The sequence below is a fragment of the Marmota monax genome, unplaced genomic scaffold (assembly GCF_021218885.2).
Source record: "Marmota monax isolate L192 unplaced genomic scaffold, Marmota_monax_Labrador192_F-V1.1 WCK01_AAM20220418_F8-fsc00004, whole genome shotgun sequence".
NCBI lineage: Eukaryota > Metazoa > Chordata > Mammalia > Rodentia > Sciuridae > Marmota > Marmota monax.
Window position 1 is genome coordinate 9,856,158 of NW_026692881.1, and position 17,323 is coordinate 9,873,480.

Below are 17,323 nucleotides of genomic sequence, written 5' to 3' on the forward strand. Positions count from 1 at the left end.
TTTAAACGTCAATATTCTTATTATTTTTTTCACTCAAAGGAATAGCTTAAAAATTTTAAAATAGTTGATCACAGTAAAGGATTGTGAATTTTGGTCTTTGATCACTATATTATATAAATTAACTCAATTATTAAATAGAAACTCAGTATTGACACTATCCAACAGTGAAGCATATCTTTCAAAATTAATTCATATTTGGGCCAGCACAGTGCTGCATACCTGTAATCTCAGCAATTCAGGAGGTTGAGACAAGAGAATCATAAACTCGAAAATAAAAAGGGCTGGGAATGAAGCTCATTGGTAGAACACACAAATTCAATCCCCCCTACATACACAAAATCACATTTTTGCCAAACTTGTTATTATTCATGGATAAGAAATATTTGTCTCTAACAATTGTCTTTTATTGAATGAAATTGTTTCTCTTTTTTTCATATAAGTAGTTTGGAATATAGTTATGAAATTTTAAATAGTTAAATACTTTGTCTAAAAAAAAAAACCCAAAACAGTAATAATACAGTGTTTCACATACTAATGACTATTACAAACAATCACCACTGTCACTATTAGCAAATTTTCGCTTTATAAAACAATATTCCCTATACAGCACCTATCCGCATTTGCCATATACAGTGTGAATCTAAATAGGGCTCTAAAAGGCCCTATTTAGCATTCTTTTTGAGAGCAAATTGGTATACATACAAACAGAAGGAAATCTTATGTCAATTAAGCTATCCTAGTTTTAGTTTTTTAAGCACTATAAATAGTAAACTAGATGAGGCTATAGCTCAGTGGTTATGCTCCCTTGTGTAAAATCCCCAATACCCACCCATCCCCAAACAAAACAAAACAAATAAATAAGAAATTAGATTCCAGTTCTGTTTTACATATAAATTTGAACAAGACACATCTCTCTGAAACTTAGTTTCTCCTTTTATAAAGTACCGAAAGGCCTGCATTCCCTTGAATCAGATGTTCAAGTGAAAATGTATGCACAAATATAGCTAATGATCTAGAATGGAGATAAAGAAAAACTAACCATAGGAGATTAAGTGAACTTTGCATAATCAGGATCCACTATAGGTAACCCATCTGTATGTGAAATGATCTCAGACTGAAACTGTATACAAACCTTTCCAATGGTTAAAGTAGCTTTTTCTTATGTATTAATCTATTTTTCCTTTGTGGCTGTTTTGTGCCATAAAAGACACAGTACTTAATCTTTTGCTTCTCAAAAGTGTTGTATGAAGTAAAATTTAGTTTATAGTTCAGTAAGCTTTTACTGATTACCTTAAAGGGAGAGCTATTACTTCTGTTCCAAATCCCCAGAACTCGGCATATATACTTACTCCAAACTTCAGAAAATTATCAGTAGCCCACAGAGCTACCCATCTTGAAATTTAGAAGGCTCAGAGAGCTCAACACTGCTAAAACTTTTGGCATTTCAAAGGAATGCATTCCTCCACTAGCATGTGTAAAGTATATTATAAAAGAAATTAATATCAGTGAAAAGGTCAATAGTGATCTCTTGAGAGCCAATTGGATATAATCATGATGAATTTTTTACTAATATCAGAAAACAAATTACTGAAGGGCTTTTTAATTTGAAAATCAATCTTTTATAATATTTTTGCCTAAAATTATGTTTAGGTATATATTTCAATGCTTAATACTAATGTTAAGTGACATTTTAGTTCCTACAATATTTTACAATGTAAAGTTTTCTCCTTTTCTTTGATTCTTTTCTGTGTTTTCTTAAATGTCAGGGCATTGTTAATTATCTTCAGTCTGTGAATCTACGATTTTCATAATCATGATATCCTAAGACTTGAGAATCAGAAGGAAGGGACTTCAGGAAATCTAATCACTGGTTCCACAGCTCTCAAAAACTCTCCCCTTAACAGGGCTGTTGCAGCTGCTCCAGGTGTTCTGAGATTTCACACATTCAGGTAGATGTTTCCCTGCCCTTTTGGAAATCTAATTGCAGCCTTTGCCATTTTTCTCTCTGAGACCTGGTCAGACACTGCCATTTCTCAGTGAAATTAAGTCCCTTTTTTCACTTTCATTTTCCCCTCCCCAACCTCCTGACCTTTCTCCTGTTTTGTTCCCTTAATCTATGTAGTCTCTCTTTTCATATCGTCCAGCACTCTTACATTGCATCACTTGAAAACCTTCACTCCAATATAAATGGCCTTACTGCTTCAACTGTTGTCAGAATGCTTTCTTCACCTTCTCCTCATAAAATTCAGGGTATTCTATCACTGCAGCCCTCTCTAGTTGCCATGCACATTTTTTCACTGGCTAAGCAATGAAAAAGATTGGTGTCCCCTTAATTGCCCATTTCTATTCAAAGACCTTTGTTCTTCCTTACTTGAGAGAAGCTGCAGCCCCTTGGAGCTTGCTTTCATTCATTTCCATAACCAGTAGTCTCCCACTGTTGAATTTGCAGATATGCACACCGAACCGCACTTCCTTTCTGTCATTCTCAGGTGATAGGTAGCCATTTTAATGAGGCTCTCTCCTTCTTTGCCCTTGACCCTATCTTTTCTATGGGACTTTGTTTCAGTATTCACCTACCTTTCTTTTCCTTTAGCCTTTTCCTGATTACTGCAGCCTAAAAACATGTTCAAATCTCTCGTATCCAAAAGAGAATCTTCTGGTTTCATTCTAGCTATTTCCAACCTCTCTTCTCTCTTTTGCATTAAATTTTCTTAAAAGAGTAGTTTAGAACTTATTATCATTTTTCTTCATTTCTCGTTCATTCCTCAGTTCTTAGTGTCTGCTTTGCCATGTGCTAAAACAATATTCACTTAGGTCACCAGAGAAGGCTAGTAAATGTGTTTAGCCTTTATCTGACTGGTTCTTTCTGCACAACTAATGATGTTCATCATGTCCTCTTTAAAATCCCCTCTCCTTTGAAAGTTGAACTCTATTAATGTTTTTCCTTTTATTTTCTTTCTTTTTTAAATGACAGCAATACGCACAACCGTATTATAAATCATGATGTGATACTTTTTTTTTTTATTTTTTAATTTTCGATGGACACAACATCTTTGTTTGTATGTGGTGCTGAGGATCGAACCTGGGCCGCACGCATTCCAGGCGAGCGCGCTACTGCTTGAGCCACATCCCCAGCCCCCTTTTATTTTCTTTGTGGTCTCCTTTTCCTGTTCCCTCAATATCCCTGAGGTTTCTTCTGCAGAATACTCCTCTGTCTCTGCTCTTTACTTGATCCACTCTTCATCATGTCTCTGATGTAAACTGATATGAGCTCCAGATACACATCAGATTGTTTGGTAGATACTTCTATTTAGATGTATGTCCCACATCCTTTCAATATGTCATTTTCCCTCATTGTTGGATCATGTCTTCTTTCTGTGTTCTGTTGTGGTTGGTGGAAGCATGTCTTATAGCTAATCAACATGTCCTAGGAATTTTTTCTCCTAAATATTTCTCAGACCCATCCTCTTCTCTCCATCTTAAGTATCTGCCTACACCTATGCATCCTCTTCTATGCCAGCTACCTATCTGTCTCAGTTTATTATAAGGTTGTCAAAACAGTCTTATATTTTTTTTTGTCTTAAGTTTTTTCTCCTTAAATTCATTCTTCACAAAACTATTAGAGTTACCTAAGTAGTGAATCTGACCAGGTCAGCTCCCTTTTTTAGAACCTATCAGTGGCTATCCAAAATTCCCAAAATAAGGCACACACCCTTTTGTGACCCAGCCAGCCCCTGTCCTTTCCTCCAGCCTGTCCTGAACTCATATTTCAATTTAGCAGTACTAAAGTACATCACACTCCTAATGAGCACACTGTTTCTCATCTTTGTGCCTTTCCTCATGTTGTTCCATCTGCTTGAAATATCTTTATGTGTCCTGGATTAACTCCTTCTTAAGACTCAGTTTAGGTATCACCTTAGAGGGTTTTTCAGGTCTTTTCACCCTGCCTCGCAATATTTAGCAATATTTAATGCTGTACTACTAATCATTTGTACATAGCTCTGTCAATGAGATGAAACCCAGGACCTTGATCATGCTAAGCAAGTGTTCTGCTGAGCTATACCCCGAGCTTAAAGCATTAGCTCCTAGGTGTTTTCTTATTCAAGTGACAAATAATAAAAGCAAATAATATCCACAAAGGTTTTTTTTTTTTTTTGAGGGGAGTGGCACTGGGGATGGAACCCAGTGGGACTTTACCATTGAGCTACATCCCCTGACAGGTTCTTGTTCAATTGCCAAGGCTACCCTGCAATTGTGATCCTCCTGCCTTAGCCTCTTGAAGTTGCTGAGATTACAGGAATGCACCACCACATCCAGCTTCATGGAATATTGATGAAATGAGATAATGGAGGACTTGATTGTCCCCAACCAATGGAGCTAATTTCTAACAATCTTAAGCACAATAATAAAATATCATATTTTTTAATTATTCTTTTAAAATAATGCTTACTCATTTTAACTTGTGGTGTTTATTAAGGCTTTCTTTAAAGTTATTCCCCAGATTCTTACCAGGAATTAAGTTCTACTTTTAATATTTATAACTACTTCCAACTTTTTTACCTATTAATATCTTTCTCCTCTTTTTTGTTTTCCTCCTAATTATCATCAATGAAATTTTACCTTCTCACATGAATTGACGGAACTGGGCCATGCACTGTTTTTATGTATTACAAAGAAGAGACGCTGTGGCTTAGGTTTTTTTCTGATGGTCGAGTAAGATGTTTATGCAAAGTGTCAATGGAAACAATTATCTTAACAGGATGACACAGTTGATTTTCCTTAGAAATGTCCTGATTTCCTGTTTAGGTTATCCAGAGGTCAGGTAGGGATTTTTCTTTGCACTCCCATAGCGCAGATTCACATTATACGAGGATTGTAGGACTTAGGTCACAATCCATTTAATTCCAGTGGCTGCATTTATCTTCCCAAGGAATGTGTTTCCTTTGTTTTTATTTAGTTTCCTTTTTTGTGTTCTATTGCTGTAACCTGTAGTAAGGATGTGTTACCAATAGCTATTTGCCAGTAGTTGCTTCTTAATTAAACTGCATCTTAAAAGTTCATCTTTTGCCTATTTTGAAGTTCACATGGATACCTGCGGGAGTCAGAATGTTGCAGTGTTATCACTGTTACCTTGTCTTAGAAATCTCTTCACTAACTGAGCACTCAGGCAAGCATCAAGCCCCAAAGTAGGCCTTGCCTGCATGCTGTGAATTCCTGCCTTAGTGAATCAGCTTCAGTGTGGTTTGATTTTGATAACTGCCCTCCTCCCCGTATTTAATTATGCCTTGAGGTTGTGGAAAGACATTTATCTGTTGAAACAGTCTAAGTAGCAAGTGTTCTGACATGTTTATTGAGCAAATTATTATACCTGACAAAAGGTAATTACATATACAATCAGGTTTGGAAGTAAATGAATAATTAGGGGTTAAAAAATAAGTGCCTTTTAGATTCAAGAAAAATAAACTAAATACATATTTTTAATTGAGTGAATATAGTAAAACCTATTATATGATTTGAAAGAAAGAACTGACTAAGGATGCAAGCCCCCTTAAATGCAAGTACTCACTACTATGTTATAATATTCTTTCTCTTTGATCTGAGTTTCTTTTTAAAGAGGGAATGACAAGATGTCTCTGGTGTCTAAAGTATTTAGTTTTAATTTTAGTTGAGCTTTTTTTTTCCTTTAAATCAACAGCATTAATAACATAATGGCATTCATAATGGCAAATTATGAATATTGTTTGACTTACTAAAATTTTAGAATCACACATGTGACTAATTTTATTGAAGATTAAGTTAATTGAGCTATTAAATTCACCAAGTTTTCATTTGCTTGATTTTAAATCACAACCATTAGCTAGGAGGGATGGGGGGAATTGGTGGAGAATACCCACTGAGATTCCTAACAATTTGAAAAAAACTAGTATTCCCTCCCCCTTGTTTTTCTTAAGAGGTGCTCTAAAAAGGAGTACATAAAGAAATTCAAGCTTAGTCTAGCTTGTGTCATTAAAGCATCTGCCATGTCCTGTAATATAGACACATCAGCATACAATTTTTTTCATTGACTAATCCATATTGTCTTCCTTTGTTGCTTGAGTTCTTCCAAAGTCCATTCATATTGGCAGATCTTATTTCTTCATAGCTTCAATGAAACAAAATGACTCATCAGAGAAAAATGAAAGTCTAGTGAACACCTCTCTCATGAATTTCAGGGTTTAATTTCCTTAGTTTTGAAAGTCTTTGAGCCTCATTGATGAAGTCATTACATAACTGCCTATTTTGTAAGTATAGCAGATGATGTAATGAATTTGGACAGAAAAATTAAATGTATGACCTGGGAATGCTATTTAACATGTTTGGTGGTGGAATCACTAGAGTACATAAGTTAATCTCAGGAGCAGAACTTTAAACTCAAAAGTTGTATTAGTAATTTACATGTAAAGTAAACAATAACATAACCATATTGTTAGTATGTAAGACATAAATTCTGTGTAGACTTATGAAATTATGTTAAAAGGTAACATATGCAGATGGTGAAAGGAGATGGACATCATTACCCTAGGTACATGTATAATTGCATGAATGGTGTGTCTCTACACTGTGTACAACCAGAGAATTGAAATGTTTTTGCACCCCATTTGTGTACGATGAATTGAAATGCATTCTGCTGTCATATACAACTAAGTAGAACAAATAAGAAGAAATTTTTTTAAAAAGGTAACATATACAGTTTATCTCAACATTTAGTTGGTGCTTACTATATTACCAGGTGCTGGGTCAAATGTGAAGGAGTACATTTTAAGTAAAACAAAGTCATCATCCTTGAAGCATTTACAGAGTATGTTACAGGAGGAGGAAAAAGCACTTCAGCCACTGGGATATGGGAAATATCAAGGACTTGGATAGCCATGAATCATTAAAACTAAAAAATGAATTACTGATGTTTGATTATTTAATGGGTAGAGAAACTAACCCCTGAAAAATAAAGTAGTGCAGTATACCATGATAAATAATGTGATAGCAATATGTGGAAGGTATTGTGAGGACACAGAAAAGGAGCAGCTTACCCAGACAAGGTGGTGTCAGAGGGCTGCCTGGACAGTTGCTTGCTTACCGAAGTTGTTTTTTTTTTTTTTTCTTTTTGTGGTGCTGGGACTTCCATATAGCTGAGCATCAAAAATACTTGAAGAGCATTCTACCTCTGTCATATGCAGTTCATCTGAGTAAAGTGACTTAAGAGCACCAGTGCCTTTCAGCAGCCTCTTCTGCATGAAGTGCTCAGAGGTCACTCCTAGTTCTCATAGAGGAAGAGTGGCAAGACTGGCTGACATTAGACTTGGCAAATGGAACATTTGAAGAAGGCAGACTTGAGTGAAAGTGTATCAGAAATCCAGAAGGTAGCCAAGGAAAATTAAAACCTAAAGGCAAGAAAGGGAGGTTGCCAAAGGCACAGTATTGTTTTGCTTCTTTATAGTTTTGACCAGGCTCCTTCTGGTTGATACTTAAAATTATCTTCTATCCTGCAAGTGGAGTTTTCTGATTATGGTTTCACATAGTGGTAAAAGAAGGAAAAGCCAAGTGCTTTAAAAATCATGGAGCCAAGTGTGGTGGTTCACACCTATAGTCTCCATGATCTTATTGCCTCACTCCACTGAAGAGTGAGGCAATAGGATCTCAAGTTTGAGACCAGCCTCAGCAATTTAGCAAGACCCTCTCTCAAAAATAAAAAATAAAAAATATGGGGCTCATTATTTGATTCCATTATCTATTTAGAAAAAGGACTTCTGCTTTTTCTCCAATGTGGCTAATTTAGTAAGACCTATTTTTCTTGAATTCCCAGTGGCAGCTAATTAGGAATTGTTCGAAGGACAAGTATTCTTCCTAAAAGCTGTATTGGATTTAGGAGTTTTGTTGTTGTTTAAACCTCTGGAGCACTCTAGGAAGCTTTGCTTCAGCTTTGTTTTTTGGTGGCAAAGGAAAACCGATCTCCTGGTTTACTTTTGGAATCTGCAAAGCAACCCTGAGGTCCCAGGTGGATTTAGTGTTTGGAAAAGGGAACTTGGGGAACTAAGGTTGACCCTGAGCCCCCAGGTCACTGTTCACATTTACAAAAGCAAACCTAGTATCCCCAATTGCTTTTCTCTTGAGGTTGGCTTAACTTTATTTTCTTCTGTCTTGGGTCACTGCCCCTGAGGTGCTTCAAAAGCAAAATCCAAAAGACCCAAAACAAAGAAAGCTAAACCAGATTCAAGGAAAAAATGACCTGGCACTGTGGATTCATTTTTACAAAGGCAAAAAGCCACTTCAAGAGTTCCAAAGAATGGTTTTAAATCTGCCTAGATTCATTCTGTCATTTGCATAAAGTGACTTCATCAAGTCTGAGACCCCAAGTTTCTTGGGTGTGGTTTAGGAGTGAGTTCTTGGGATGGGAAGCTGTCAGCAAGCTAAATGGGTTGACACAGGTAGATTCCTCCGTAATTCAACTATTTTGAGCCCATAAATGGGACCACCCATGCAACCACTTCTCCCCTTAAGCTGCTCTTTTTGTTTTCTGGACACACAGGGAGCACTGAGGAAATGAAATTTATAACTCATGTACAAGTATTGGTATAAATCCACTTAATGTTATTAGTTATGAAGGGTATTTTTGAATCCTTGGTGGGAAAAAAAGGATACTAATTTCAGATAATCTTATAAATTGTGATGAGATAAAACTGAGGCACATTGTTTTGCTATTCATTTTTATATGAGCCATAGTTTGCTTACTTCCCAAAAGGATTTAAGGTGGAATTATTTTACTCAACTGTTGGGACAAACCTATTTATATAACTTAATACCAATTTTCATTACCATATACCTGACTTTATCCTTTAATAAGTAATTATAAAAATTACTTCTGGATAATCCAGGGAGATTTTTGTTTTTGTTCATGTTTGATCCACATCTTTGAATTTCAGTTATATGTGTTAACTAATAAATTCACCTGTTGAGACACGATGTCTTACTGTTTGTTTACAAGACTCAAAGAGATTTTGTGTGATTAATAACAAATGTATTATTTGTGCTTTGCCATTTGAAGGAAGCACTACTCAAATAGAGGTGAGATTTTCTATAATTGAGGTTTTAATATTAAAAACACAGCATATCCTGTGAAACCTGAGCAATTGTGAGAGGCAGTCCCAAAGCATTGACTATAATATGGAGTGAAGCTGAATGTCAGTGATTGTACCTGACAGCATCCAAGTTTCCTCTTTTCTTCCCATCACACTCTGATGCTGGAGCAATTTTGATTTTTTTTATTGTTGCATTATAATTGGACATAATAGTGGACTGTTGTTACATATTCATCTGTGTACATAACATACTTTTGTTAGTTTTATTCTCCATTTCTCCCCTTTCCTTTCCCTCCTCCCTTCACCTGGCTTCCTTCCTCTCCTCCAGTGGTCTCCCTTCTGTTTTCAGTCATATTGTTTTTAAGCTATCAAAATCAAAAAACAGGATTTGTGCTTCTCAGTCAGAACAGAAATGGGTAGCAACCTAAGGAAATAGATTTAGGCCCTAAAAGCTGGCCAAGTGGGACCTAGGAATAAAGTCCTGGTTTTGTGTTATACCGTTCTTTCAACAGAAATGTATTTTAAAAATTGGAAAATGACCTTATAATTGTTGTGGATCAAAGATAACATTTAGAAATATTAGTGGTGCTTTCTCTAGAAATTGTTTTACTCAATAACTAGACCTAATGCAAAAATAATATCATGAAGGAATCTACCCTCTTTATCAATATCCTATCCCCATTGAAATCCTGGGAGAGACGGAGGGGAGTCAGTTTGCCTACAGACAGTATAAGCCAGAGTAGTTTATAATGTGCTCTTTTTTTAAATTTAAACTCATGAAACTTAAGTAAAAACTCCTCGGTATACTTGGAATAGTAGTCTGTTATCGTCCATCAGTTCTTTCTTGAATATCTACTGAGTGGTTTCATTATGCTGAACACACTTTGATTTTGCTTGCCAGCTTGGTGAAGCTTTTCTCTCTTTACTCCTTCCAGCAGTAGTGTGCATTTGAAAAATCCTTATATTCATGGAAATGAGAAATCAGAAAATGAGATCAGCATGCTTGCTGGTCCCATTCCTCTCTTATCTACATCCATTCATCCTTTGGAACCTAGACACTGAAGTGGTGCTCAAATGTTCAGCCTTTAAATTCAATGAAAGCCAGGTTCACTGGCACACACCTGTAATCCCAATAGTTTGGGAGGTTGAGGAAGGAGAATCTCAATTTCCAGGCCAGCCTGGGAAATTTAGGGAGACCCTGTCTCAAAACAAAAAATAAAAAGGACTAGAGATGAAGCTCAGCGGTAAAGCACCCTCAGCTTAATACCCAGTACAAGAAAAGAAAAGAGAAGAGAAGAATCCAACAAAGACTGAGAATAATGAGTAAACAATCAGTGGTTTCTATCTTATTCTGTATTAAAGTAATAGTAGCTTCCTCATGTCTTACTGTAGCTTAATAGTAGGATGTTCTGTGAATAGTGGTTTTTTTAAAAAATAATTTCATATTAACACCAAAATATTACCTTATTTTTGTTTGTTTTGTTTTGTTTTTATCTTTTTGTGGATCAAACTCAGGGATGTCTTACCTCTGAGCTACATTTCCAAGTCCTCCATTTATGTATTTATTTGTTTGTTTGTTTACTTATTTCTAACTTATTATGTATGGCAGCAGGATGCATTTCAATTCATATTACACACATAGAGCACAATTTTTCATGTCTCTGGTTGTACACAAAGTAGAGTCACACCATTTGTGTCTTCATACATGTACTTAGGGTAATAATGTCCATCTCATTCCACCATCTTTCCTACCCCCATACCCCCTTCCTTCTGCTCCATCCCCTTTGCCCTATCTAAAGTTCCTCCATTCCTCCCATACTCCCTGCCCCATTCCATTATGGATCAGCATCCTCATATCAGAGAAAACATTAGGTATTTATTTTGGGGGGGATTGGCTTACTTCATTAGCATAGTATTCTAGCCCTTCTTATTTTTTTTATTTTGAGATGGGGTCTTGATAAATTGCTGTGGTTGACTTCAAACATGCTCCTGCCTCACACTCCCAAGTTGCTGAAATTATGGGTGTGTGTAACTATGCCCAGCTTTTTTCTTGTTTATTGCATCCCCACTTAATAATATAAGCTGCTTGGGGAATGGGATGTTGCCTGATTTCAATACTGTATGGTACTTAGCATAGTGTCTGGTATGTTACAGGTGGGCAGTCAATATTTGTTGAATAACTAAAGGGATTTTTATCTTGATGTTTAGACCTTTAATCCATATTGGCAATGCATTGCTTCATCTTTAATGTGCAGATTTCCACAGATACATGTATAGATCAATTATGCACAAGTACTAATGTAAATGTGCACATATATTTGTCTACATGTGAGCAGGTAGGTTAAGTTTTGTGATTCTTGTAGTTTCTAGAGATTTGCATGTGATATTTGGCCATATATTAAAATTATAAGTATAGTGTTTATCTAGGAAAGTTCTGTTTTTGTGTTGTAGAAGAAACAGTACTGTATTCAGAGGTGCAATTGGTGTAGGCTTTTAATTCATTAAGTAGACTCCTCCTTTCTCACCAGGGTGTAGAAAAACTTAGGAAGAAAAAGAACTTTATTTAAGACTCCTTCCTCTTCTACATCCCAAAGGTCACATTGCTAATAATGCCTTTGGAAAGAAAGGGAGATGACAACCAATATATTAAGTGGTTACTTTCTGCTGACTGTTTGCATAATCACATACACTTGTGCAAACACATACATAAACCTGAGAGGAATCCTTCAGAATGAGGCTTTTATTGATGACTGTGAAGGGTGTTCATTATTGGAATGTATTTTAACACGTGAATATATAAATTTTAAATCTATAGTATTAGCAAATGTTCATTGTAGAGTATTATGAAAGTAAGTAGCAGTTACCCATAATGTCACCATATAAATAACTACCATTGTTAATATTTTTCAGGTCTTTTTTTTTAATGGGTTCTCACTAAATTGATGAGGCTGGCCTTGAACTCAGTATCCTCCCTGCCTCAGTGTCCTGAGAAACTGAAATTACAGGTGTACACTGTCAAGCCCAGCTTTTCTTTTAGTTACGTTTTATGTGTTTTTTAAATTAAGTAGCAACATTTATCATAAACATCTTCCCAAGTAATTTAAAATTCTATGTAAATATTAAGCACATACTATTATATTCATCATGCAGATACACCTCACTACTTAACCACTCATAACACTGGGATTAAAGGTGTTTTCAGTTTTTTGATAACCAAATAACATTTTTGAGTTTACCATCTTTGTGCATAAATTTTTGTTTACCTTTATTAATATTACCTGAAGTTAAATTCCTTTAGAAGTACAATTACTGAGTCAGAGAATGTCCATTTTTATAAGGTGCTTAAACACTTGGAGGATCACATTGCAGAGAAATGATATCAATTATATTTTCACCACCTGAGTGTATGAAAGTAACTTTCTCTCCATGTGAAAAAAGAGGAAAAGTATTTACTGACAAACAACAGTAAAAAATTTACATATAAGTTTCCTTTTCTTTTTCAAACAGTATATTAAACATTGTTTCAGTATGCTTTCTGTTCCAGTGTTTCAACTTCTAGTATGGCCTAGAATGTTTTCTTGTCTGAAAGTAAGTGGCTTTTAGTAGTTACTTTCAGTAGTTAATATTTTTTATAGCAGTTTCTACCTTTTGCAAGAGCCTCTATTGAAAGTTGTAAATTGGATGGAAAAATAGTCAGACAAGTCCCTTGCCTTCCTAAAGAAAAGCTAGTTTATTCTAACCTTTACTTAGTTGTGGTTAATAACTCTAGAAAGTTTCAACCTTCTCAGAGTCAGTAGGTCAGTTTATGTATTCTTCAAGTAAATCCAAATGCTTCCTTCATTTGAAAGTTAAACCAGTAGTCTCCTAACTTATGCAGTGAGTTTAAAAAAAAAAAAAAAAAGGGAAGTAGTAACTAAAGCATTTAGCTTTCTGAAACAATTCAGATGGGGATAGGAAGTTGGTTTTAAATGGCTTAAAGAGGATTACGGTTTTAAAGTTGGATAAGGAGTTTGGTGCTTTGGGTTAGGCATGGCATTGCTTTTAAAAGATTACTTCCATATTTGACAATGATTCTAACTGGAGTTTATAAAGCAAACAGTCAATTTTAAGACACTATGGAAGACAAGAGAGTTTCTTTTTTTGTTGTTGTTTGTTTATACAAAATGATTGCCTAAAGTTAACAGGCCAAATCCTGAAGTCCTCCTTTCATAATAATACTGGGGATCTGTCACCAGGGAGAATCCAGCAGAGGTTCTTTAATGCACTTAATTGAGATTATCTGAGCCTTTGGTTTAAATTACTTTAGAAAAGTCTGCATGCAAACAACTCCTTTGAAAGGTAAACATATCTTTAAGGAAAAGGGTTCTTTAAATTTCTTTGTATAGTTAGTAGCATCAACCCCTATTAATTAAATATGAGTACTGACTGAACAATGAATAAACATAAATTCTCTAAACATTAGCATGTGTTAATATAATTCACAGAACAATGAAAGTTTTTATTTATGATCATTTGAAAATTCAGTATTTATTAGAAAAGCAACTACTGACAGTTTTAGTAATTCCAAAGTAAAAAAGATAATGTCCTGGGGCTGGGGTTGTGGCTCAATGGTGGAGTGCTCGCTTAGCATGCATGAGGCACTGGGTTCGATCCTCAGAACCACATAAATGTAAAATAAAGATATTGTGTCCACCTAAAACTAAAAAAATAAATATTAAGGGCTGGAGTTGTGGCTCAGTGATATAGTGCTCGCCTAGTAAGGGCAAGGCCCTGGGTTCAATCCCCAGCACCACATAAAATTAAATAAATAAATATATTGTGTCCAACTACAACTAAAAAATATTTTTAAAATAAATAAATAAATAAACATTAAACAAGATAAAATACAGTTAATGAAGTTTTAGATATGAATTTCTTTATTCCATTCCATCTAAGAAGCAAATCATGTTAAAATGGACCAAGAATAGCATATACTTAATTTGTGTATGGGTCAATAATTAAAAGTCAATATAACATTTCTCCCATTTTTCTTAGCTCCTTGACCTGTTTATGGTTTGGGATTGGTCTACTTACCTAGCTGATTATGGACAGCCGGCTTCAAAGTACCTTCGGGTGAATCCAAACACAGCCCTTACTCTTTTGGAGAAGTGAGTATATTCTGAAAACATTTTGTATAGCCTTTAACAGATTTTGAGTCAATGACAAAATGAAGAACTAGAAATTTTTACGAAAAGAGATATATCTAGATGGAGCTTTTAAAAGCTCACACTATTTTAATGACTAAAAAATAAGCTTTTTTCTTACCCTTCAGAATTGTAATTACATATGCAATTGCTTTTTGTATGAATGTGAACAAAACACTTTTTCTTTTGTGTCCTGAATTGCAGGCTTAATAGGCCTTAGAAATGTTTATTGGGGACTGGGTTTGTGTGGCTAATGGTAGAGCCTTTACTAGCATGCTCCAGGCCCTGGTTTCAGGCCCAGCACCACCACCACCAAAAAAAAAAAAAAACAAAAAACAAAAAAAACCTGCAGATATAAATAACAACTGAATTTATTAAAACCCAATTAGGTGCAGCGGTGTCACCTATAGTACTAGCTGTTTGGCTGAGGCAGGAGAATTGCATAAGCCTATGAGTTCGAGACCATCCTAGGCAATATAGCAAGGCTATGTTAAAAAAAAAAAAAAGAGAGAACAATAACAACAAAAAACTGTATGGTTCAGGAAAGAATGTACTTGTAAAACATGCCCAGGAATTGGAATGTTCGCCACTAGGCTATCTACATCATGGTTTCTTTGAAGATAGAGAAATATGTAATTTGAAAAAAATAATATTGCTGGGTATGGTGGCATATGCTTGTAATCCCAGCCACTAGGAAGGCTGAGGCAGAAGGATCTTAAGTTCAGTGTCAGCCTGGGAAATTTAGCAAGATACTTACTCAAAAAATAAAAAGTTAGGGATAACTTGGTGACAGAGTGCCCCTGGATTCAATCCCTATTACTGCCCCTTGCCATACACACAAAAAGTGAGAGAGAAAAAAAATAATACTGTCAGAACTGAGGTAACAATTTACTGGCACATCTTTGTCCAGCTAAACACAAATTAAGGTGTTTTTTTCTTCTCATTATGTGGCAGTCTGTCTTGACTTAATCATATTTCACTTTACACATCACTACTAAAATCTTCAATTTTTAATTAAAAGTATATATTATTTCCCCACATTTCACAATATGTGTGATATATTTGACTTAAGGAACTTTTAAAATAAATGTAGAGGGGCTGGAGCTGGAGCTCAGTGGTAGAACGCTTGCCTAAAGGCATGTGTGAGGCACTAGGTTCAATCCTTAGCACTGCACAAAAATAAACAAATAAAATGAAGTCATGGTGTCCATCTACAACTACAAAAAAAAATTTAAATAAAATAAATATAGATTTATAATGTCATGAAACACCACTGAGGCAAAAACATTGCTGTTTTAAATTTTCTAATGCATTTTTTCCTTTTACCTTGTCTTGCTGTGAATGTAGTTTGCAGAATCCACATAGAGTATTTTAGCATACTTTATGGAATAATATTAGAAAATGGTATGATATTTAAACTTAGCATATTTTAGATTTACATTCTAATGCAAAAATACCACTTCATATAAAATGTAAAATAAAACCATTTATGTGTGTGTGTGTGTGTTTTCTCTATCTGTAACTACATTAGTACCTTTTTTCTTTGAAGAATATTTTGTAAGCATAGAATTAGTGTGAGGTAATTTGGAGCTTGCCAATATATTTTACTTGTGATAGCATAGCTTTTAATTTCCTCCTAATAACCTTATTCATTCACATTTGTTTCTAGGATGAAGGATACTAGCAAAAAGAACAATATATTTGCCCAATTCAGGAAGAATGATCGTGACAAACAGAAGTTGATAGAGACAGTCGTGAAACAGCTAAGAAATTTGGTGAATGGTATGTCCCAGCACACATAGATTTCACATTGTTTATACTCAGTGACACTAATCTGTGACTGAGCATTGATCTCTAACAAGCACAGGTCGTGATGTAATAATTTGTTTACAAAATTCAAAAATACAATAGAGAAAATACACTGATGAGGGCTTAAATAAGAAATAGTAATAACATTTGTATGGATTTTTAAAAATTGAATACTATTTTATATATGAAAAATGTGAAACTAATTTTTTCAATTTTAAGGGGAAAAGGTAAAACTATAATATATAAATTGTCAAAAATTGTATATAAAACTGATTGCAAATACATTAGAAAAGCATATGCCTCTACTTAAAAGTATTTTTTCTCCCCTTATTTAAACTTGCGACCTGTTTTTTTCTTCAGTTTATGGTTTTGGAATGCAATCATGTCTAATGTGGGAATATTTCACTGTCATTTTATGACAGTCTTATTTTCATCTTGATGTGCTTTAAGTAGACTAAGCTTTTAATTCTGCTGATTCTGAGGGGAAAATACACATATCTTTAAAGCGTCCTGAAATCAAACTTAATAAAGAGTGTAAATTATGTTCTACTTGGGTGCTTTAATTGAATCCTTTTGAATATGAAGAAAAGATTTTGGATTTTCTAAAGATTTAGTGTTGTTTTTGTTCATCAGAGTTAATATTTCTATTTGCTTGTAGTTGATATCATTCTAGATTTGGTTTGGTTTGGTTTAAATTAAAAGATAGAACAGTTAACTGGGGCTAACCACTTCAGGTGCAGCTTGAACTAGGGTAGATATGTTCTTCCTACACATAGAAATGACCACAGGGGTCAGATTACTTTCTTTAAATAGCAGATCTCAGTACTGTATCCTCACTGTGGAAGCAGACCAAATCAACTAAACTCTAAAAAACATAAAACAACTGTACATTTTCCTTTGTATAAAGTCACTGATATCCAAATAGTAATGTAAATCCAATCCTTATTTTTCTCTTGGTTGTATTTATGCTGAATACTCTCTTTGCATTTTTGGTATTTATACCTGTTAGAAACTATCCCTGACTGTAAAATAAGTGTCAAGAACTATATTTACATCTTGATTTTGTGGTGAAGTATTAAAAAGGTTGAACAAATCATTGAAAATGCATTGTGATTTTGTCTATTTGGTGTTTCCAGATTTAAAATTGCTTCCTTGAGAAAGCAAAACTATAAACCAAGTCAAAATTGTAAGAAACTGTAAAATAAGTGTTGGTGCTGG

General features: G+C 34.7%; 1 protein-coding gene across 4 annotated transcripts in view; it reads left to right on the forward strand.

Moving 5' to 3' along the window:
- The window catches only part of Exoc6 (exocyst complex component 6), a 196,491-nt gene extending 179,283 nt beyond the window's left edge, over positions 1-17,208 (forward strand). For all 4 annotated transcript variants that reach the window (XM_046450218.2, XM_046450219.2, XM_058581091.1 and 1 more), the window contains 2 exons: positions 14,148-14,260; positions 15,966-17,208. In XM_046450218.2, coding sequence (XP_046306174.1) covers positions 14,148-14,260; positions 15,966-16,098 — 246 coding nt within the window. In that variant the 3' untranslated portion in view covers positions 16,099-17,208. The remainder of the gene's footprint in view (positions 1-14,147; positions 14,261-15,965) is intronic.
- Positions 17,209-17,323: the final 115 nt, after the last annotated feature.